The 7,193-nt window shown below is 30.5% G+C and overlaps 1 protein-coding gene across 1 annotated transcript in view; it reads right to left on the minus strand.

Annotated features, from left to right (window-relative positions):
* The window catches only part of LOC106468997 (endoplasmic reticulum-Golgi intermediate compartment protein 3-like), a 14,819-nt gene that overhangs the window by 2,365 nt on the left and 5,261 nt on the right, over positions 1-7,193 (minus strand). The window contains exons 6-8 of the mRNA XM_013929454.2: positions 5,322-5,487; positions 4,116-4,173; positions 213-244 (exon numbers count right to left, since the gene is read on the minus strand). Coding sequence (XP_013784908.2) covers positions 213-244; positions 4,116-4,173; positions 5,322-5,487 — 256 coding nt within the window. The remainder of the gene's footprint in view (positions 1-212; positions 245-4,115; positions 4,174-5,321; positions 5,488-7,193) is intronic.

Consider the following 7,193-nt stretch of genomic DNA (forward strand, 5'->3'; position numbering starts at 1 on the left):
TAAAATAAAAAATAAATATATAAATGTCAAGAAAATAATACCAATGTTACTACCTTTTTTAACCATTGAATCAAATGTCAGCAAAGCAACATTTCAAGATCACTGAAACAGCCATTTAAAAATAAAAATTCCAGAGAAGATACTTTTCATCAAGTACTTGAGACTAACGTGAACAACATTATCAGAAATATGATAAAAAACACCAAACATACCTGAGATGATGAAAATGGTTGTAAGTCGTGGACTGTAATAGACAATATCACAAAAATAAGTTACAAATCATATCTTATTTTCCAAATAAAAAAAAATCAATCTGTTTAATATGATTACACTTTAAAATAATGCTCTTCTGTCATAAGTTTAAAATCTACACAATAATTTAAGAAAAAAATTATGTAAATGCTCATAAAATATGCGAGAGCTAGATGACTGGATTATTAGAGCACTCCCCTAATAAAAAGAAAATATTGAACACTAGCATCATATGTTGTTGTGGTGCAAATAATATTTGATTACTTTTTATAATTTTGTATCGTAATTATGTGATGTCACTGTCTGATATAGCAGATGAATGAATGCTTTTGTTGAATTTCACGCAAAGCTACTCGAAGGCTACCTGCACTAGCCACCTCTAATTTAGAAGTGACAGACTAGATGGAAGGCAGCTAGTAAACATCACCCACTGCCAGCTCTTGGACAACTCTTTACCAATGAATAGTGGGATTGACCAGCACATTATAACGTTCCCATGGCTGAAAGGGGGCAAGCATGTTCGGTGACTGGATTCAGTTCTGAAAACCACAGATTGCAAGTCGAGCACCATAACCAACAAACCATGGCAGTCTACTCGATGAATAACATAAACAATGATACTATTAACCTTATCAAGATCACTGTCAAAGGTTTATGTGTAGATATTAAAATACAAAGGTAAATGTTAGACTTCAGTTAGAACTGAATGTATGGAGTGATCAGTAGTAGATATTAAATATGTTTTTCCCCCCACGAGTTTAATAATGAGTAATATGTGAGACTGTTTTGTCATTCAGATACTGTATTGTAATTCAGCAGTTTCACTGAGCAAGTATCAACAAAGGAACAAATTTAACACTAATGTTACTGATTGTCATAAAACCTGTAATATATATATTATGTCAACAATCACTGAGAGTGTGGCCACATGCTATCCAACCCCTATTGTCTGCATATGTAGGCTTAATGTTAGTACAAAATTCATGAATTGTAACCATTTAATTGTTTCTGTTACCAAGAAGAAGCGAAAGATGAGAATGCTGTTCCGTTAGGTTTGAGAAAATTATAAATACAGGATGCTAAAATGAAATCCCTTCTCCTTCTCAAATTACCAAATTAATTTTCTTAATAAGTCTATGAGTCACGTATCAATTCTAAACTAAAAAAAACCTGTTACATAACATTTTATGTCAGGATTAAGATCAGAACTTCCAAACAATTATTGCCCAAGAAGGCTTAGCAACTGAAAGTGTTTTTGAAGGCCTTTCAACAATGACATTTTGAAAGGAGTTTAAAAAAAAGATGTGCTAAAAGAATTAGAAAAAAAAACAACTTGAGCCCAAAATATACCCCAAACTTATGACACATTTAGCAAAATAAAACAAAAATGTGATGTAAACACTTATACACGAGAATGTACAGTGTGTTGGTGGGCCATTATTACATGCAGTTTGAGAACAGGTACTGTTAAATGTACTGTACATACTTGTTACCAGTCTAAACTCTTACACATGTGGTAATATAGACCTCCTTACTGGGATACATGAATACACATATGGTAATATAGACCGCCTTACTGGGATAAATGAATACACATATGGTAATATAGACCTCTTTATAGGGATAAATGAATACACATATGGTAATATAGACCTTCTTACTGGGATAAACTCTTACACATATGGTAATATAGACCTCTTTATTGGGATAAATGAATACACATATGGTAATATAGACCTCCTTACTGGGATAAATGAATACACATATGGTAATATAGACCTCTTTATTGGGATAAATGAATACACATATGGTAATATAGACCTCCTTACTGGGATAAATGAATACACATATGGTAATATAGACCTCCTTACTGGGATAAATGAATACACATATGTTAATATAGACCTCTTTATTGGGATAAATGAATACACATATGTTAATATAGACCTCTTTATTGGGATAAATGAATATACATATGGTAATATAGACCTCTTTATTGGGATAAATGAATACACATATGGTAATATAGACCTCCTTACTGGGATAAATGAATACAAATAATCATAAAGAATCTTTATTTCAAAGCTTGCTTTGTTATAAGACACAATGTTGAAACATTTTTTTCAAATTTTCTGCCTCACTGAGAATAGTAAAATGTTCCATTTTGGAAATCACAGTCTTGTACATTACTCACATCTACCAAATGTGCTGTAAAATGTAGATACTTTGAACTTTTTACCATATAGTGTCATAATTTGTTGTGTTAACAAATTTGGTTTCTGTTTGTTTGTTTTTTGAATTTTGCGCAACGCTACATGAGGGCTATCTGCGCTAGCCGTCCCTAATTTAGCAGTGTAAGACTAGAGGGAAGGCAGCTAGTCATCCACACCCACCGCCAACTGTTGTGCTACTCTTTTACCAACGAATAGTGGGATTGACCGTCACATTATAATGCCCCCACAGCCAAAAGGGCGAGCATTTTTGGTGGGATGGAGATTCGAACCCGCAACCCTCAGATTGCGAGTCGAGTGCCCTAACAAATATGGATACAAAACTTTGAACTTTCCTTTATAACACACAAGCTGAGGTACCAGTCTTTTGTCCGGGGTATGAGCTTAAAAAATTATGGAGGTGAATGCTACGATAAGTAACATAAAAAATCATAACTTTCACACAATTTATTTATGATATATTATTACAATATTTATTATTACCTCACCCAAAGTTTCATATAAGCTTTAAGAACTCACTTAAAACCTGGTATACACTGTGCGATGGTCAGGGTGACTTTGTAGGAAAAGGTAGGGGTGCTTTCTACTACTCACTTTCAACTCTCAGCTCTTAATTAATTTATTAATTGACGGTCATTTTACGGGATTAAGTTGTCACAGGTTGATGTAGGAAATAGGTAAAAATCAAGAAATGGCTCTTCATATGAGCATTATGGTGGCTGTTGGAGTAGAAACTTCAGCTGAATTGATGCAATAGTGGCATCCATTTTTCTAATTGCATTCCTCTATAGAAAGATTTAGCTAAATCTCTGAGATATATGTTTGTGTTCTCTCTCCCACATTGTACTATGTTGTGTTATATGTTATAGAAAATTTAATATTTTTTTTGGTTTTGTTTTGGTGCAAGGTGGCGCCATCTATGAATGTAGTCATCGTTAATTTACGTCAAAGATAATAAATGCTAAATAACATCAATATTGGAGGGTGGAGGAGGTTGTGAACCTGCCAATAACATGTCCATTGTTACAAACTATCATCCCACAAAATTTAGTTCAGATTGGCCCAACGACCTAGGACAAAGAGACACATACACAGATTTTTTTTTTTCTTCAGATGTACATAAATAGTGTCATAATTTGTTACATTAAAATATCTGCATATAAATAAGGCTTTGAGTATTTTGTTTTTACTATATAGTAGCATAATTTGTTATATTAACTAATACAAACATAAAACTTTGAATTGTTTTGTTTACCATATAGTGTAATAATCTGTTGTATTAACAAACATATTTGTTTAAAAGGAAAGGTTTTACTTTATTCTATTCGAGTTAAAAGTGTTTCATCTTTAATCCAGATAAAGCAACTCAGTTTTTAAATGCTTCTCTTAAAAATACAAATTTGTTATAAAGAAAGGTTTGAAGTTTTGTATCCAAATTACATATAAATTTAAGAAGTCAGTGTAACAAAATACTTACAAAATTAATAGATTAGAAGCACATCTTTATTCTACATATATTGCAGCACGTTTAATATTTTTTTAAAAATACACACCAAAATTATAAAGGTTAACATTATTTGGTCAATTCATATTTTCGTATCTATGTTGAGATTTGGTAAAGTTAAAACTTACTATGCACGTGATGCTGTGAAAAGCTTTTTCCAGGAGCTATATGGAAGTTACCAGCAACCTGATGAAAAATAAAAAAATATTATTGAATAACATGCAAGAATTCTAAAATAAAATTCTATAAAAATCAAAAGTATAAGATATTAATTTTATACTAATTTTTACAAAAATTTTAAATTCAATTCAACTCTTGCTTACTATTAAATAATAGAGGGCATTATTTCTGAGCAGAAGTTTATTTTCTTATGATGCAAAATAAGTTTTAGAGAGTATTACTTCAATTTTTGAACAGCTTATTTCAAAATTTTCGCAAATTAATTGTTTTTCCCATTCAATAATAAATTTTGAGTGATAACACATTTTGTGTTTAGTTTCTTTAGTGAGGTCAAGCTGATTTTTAAGGAGTCGCAGCATGACGTGCAAAACATTAAGCCAGAAAACGACATGTAATAGATTCTACACAAATGTAAATACAAACTTCTTTATCAATCATCCTTGCTATTATTGTCACTGTCTTCAATTCGGATAATTGTTCTTATTATTTACAATAAAAGAACATCAAATAAATCTGGATATAACTTGTAAACTACTTCAGGTTAACGATAAACAATATTTATACATATATTAAAACTCTAGTACACAATAGTCATGAAGTATCAAAATGTGAAAAAAGAATATCATAAAACTTTGAATTCAGTTTTTAATTGAATTATCTTCTACTGAATATGTATTCTATAATATTCTATGTAATGTTTTCTTTAGAACATTTTACATCACACATTTCTTTAAAAGAGATCCTGCTAACAGTCCTTACAGTTGTATTTTAACTAATTTATCAACATTAAGTGCTAATACTGCCTTGTGTACTACACAGAAATAGTCTGTATTGCTCAAAAATGTTTTAAACAATTTACCATCAAAATTTGGTTGATTACCTAGCCATGGTTCATCTTTTTCTCAAAGATTAAACCATGAGCAGATATAGTAAGTATGATTTATATTTTAAAATATATCATTAAAAAGATCTTTCTAAAAGGTATAAGTATGAAGATGTTATACATAATAGTTACCAAGTCTTCAATTAGAAAGTACTTTTTAGGCCTAAAGTTACTCTAACATCATCCAATTTGTAAGTTTTCTGTTCTTGTTTTTCTTTATGTTTTAGTAATAAAAATGGGACTAAAGCATTATGGGAAAAGTTAAACATACCCTGTTAACTTCTAGATAGCCAAATATCTGGCAACCTTCTTTATCATGAACCTTTAACTTCTCATTGTAATTTTCCCTCTTACATTGTTCAAAGGTATCAAGATCAGGAAGAGCCCAGCCTTTTCTCCGATATGCTTCTCGAATATCATCACATGTATTGCAACAACTTGAAAGAGAAAAATTAGAAGATGAATGATATTAAAATTTAAACTACTGAAATTAAGTATATTTTATTTTAACTCTATTTTGAAATTAGTAATTCTGATTAAGAAGTTAGCACACAGAATCACTTACAAATGTAATGATTTTCAAACGAGAACCAAAACTCAAGCACTTTCAAGTAGTTCACTGTTCATGAGAATAAAGGGTGAAATTAGTAAAATTGACAATGTTTTGTAGACCAGGAAAAACTCTTTAGTAACCTTTCTGATAGATAGCAACTAATACAATGAAATCTCCTTTTTTTGAAGTTTTTAAATAATTCAAAATTTTTCTCACAATCACAAGAAAATATTTAGGTAATTTTATTTCAGAGTTTAAAAATTTTGTAAGAAAATAATTTATTAACTTTACCAGAGGAATAAATCTTGTTTACAAGTCCCAGATCACTGGTAACCTTTCCTCTCTAACACATACAGCAATTAAATTATTACAATCAGAAATATTACAAATACCAATAGTTATCATGAAACAATATTAGCTGTTTTTGTGAGATACTTTACAAATCCTGAGGGTTAATTACACTTTACAAGAATAGTGTTCCTGGTCATGTACCATCTTCAGAATAACTTTTTCCATTGTCAGTTGTGTTTAACTTAATGTGCATAGGGTCTATCCATTGGAATGATTTTGGATTTTGTCTTGCTGTAGCCTATAAATGCAGATGTGATTTTTCTTCTTGAAAAGTAAAATAAATATTACGATAATGTGGTTTCAGTGAATGTGAAGCTACTCCAAAAATTGCTGCTGAGAAAAGATAACGAAACCAAAAAGTTAAAATTGGCATCAGACCACAAATAAGAAGAATGTTCTAATATTCAATATCTACAGTGAAGCATGATGGGAGAGGGATCAGTTCAAGTTGGAGCTGCATATTTGTCAATGGTATTAGTAAAACTAACAAGTATATGCATATTCTGATCTGGTCAGGTATTCATCTTCCAGCAAGACAATGATTCTACGCATACAGCAAATGTGATGAAATGATACCCTGATGGTAAACAGGACTTCACAAGTCATGAAATAGTCATTCTCGAGATTGTACAAGAAACTAAGAAGGTCAAGAGGTGGCAAAATAACCTGGCTGAATTATAAAAAAAGAGTTAAAACAAGGTGTAACACAAAGATCTCTCACACACACATAACTAGCATATATATATACAACTTATTTGCTTTTCTTTGATGACATTTTGTACCATTAATAAACTCACCACCACACCTGATTGCCATTACTTGGTGTTTGTGTCTCCTGTGCATTTCCTTAATAATTTCCATTACTGTATATATATATATATATAAGATTTTGTAGTTATGTAACTTTGAAAATTATGATCTTAAAAAACTGGCTAAGCATCACATTGTGTTTTACCATTTTAAACATAACTTTTTATGAGAAGAAATAAACTTTTACAAAAAGTACAATAATTATGTTTTAGCATTAACTTGCATTACAACATAATAATAAAGATGAGGACAAAACACAAAACAGTTTATTTACAATGTTCAAAAATTTTAAATACACTTATTCAATCTTCATCAAAATCTGAAAATAGTGTTAAACATATTTATCAACTGATAGTATTGTTTCATCTACCACTAGTTTACTCAGATATTCAAATACCTTCATCTTTATTATTAGACACTGTTCACTTG

The sequence above is a fragment of the Limulus polyphemus genome, unplaced genomic scaffold, assembly GCF_000517525.1.
Source record: "Limulus polyphemus unplaced genomic scaffold, Limulus_polyphemus-2.1.2 Scaffold3255, whole genome shotgun sequence".
Taxonomy (NCBI): Eukaryota; Metazoa; Arthropoda; class Merostomata; order Xiphosura; family Limulidae; genus Limulus; species Limulus polyphemus.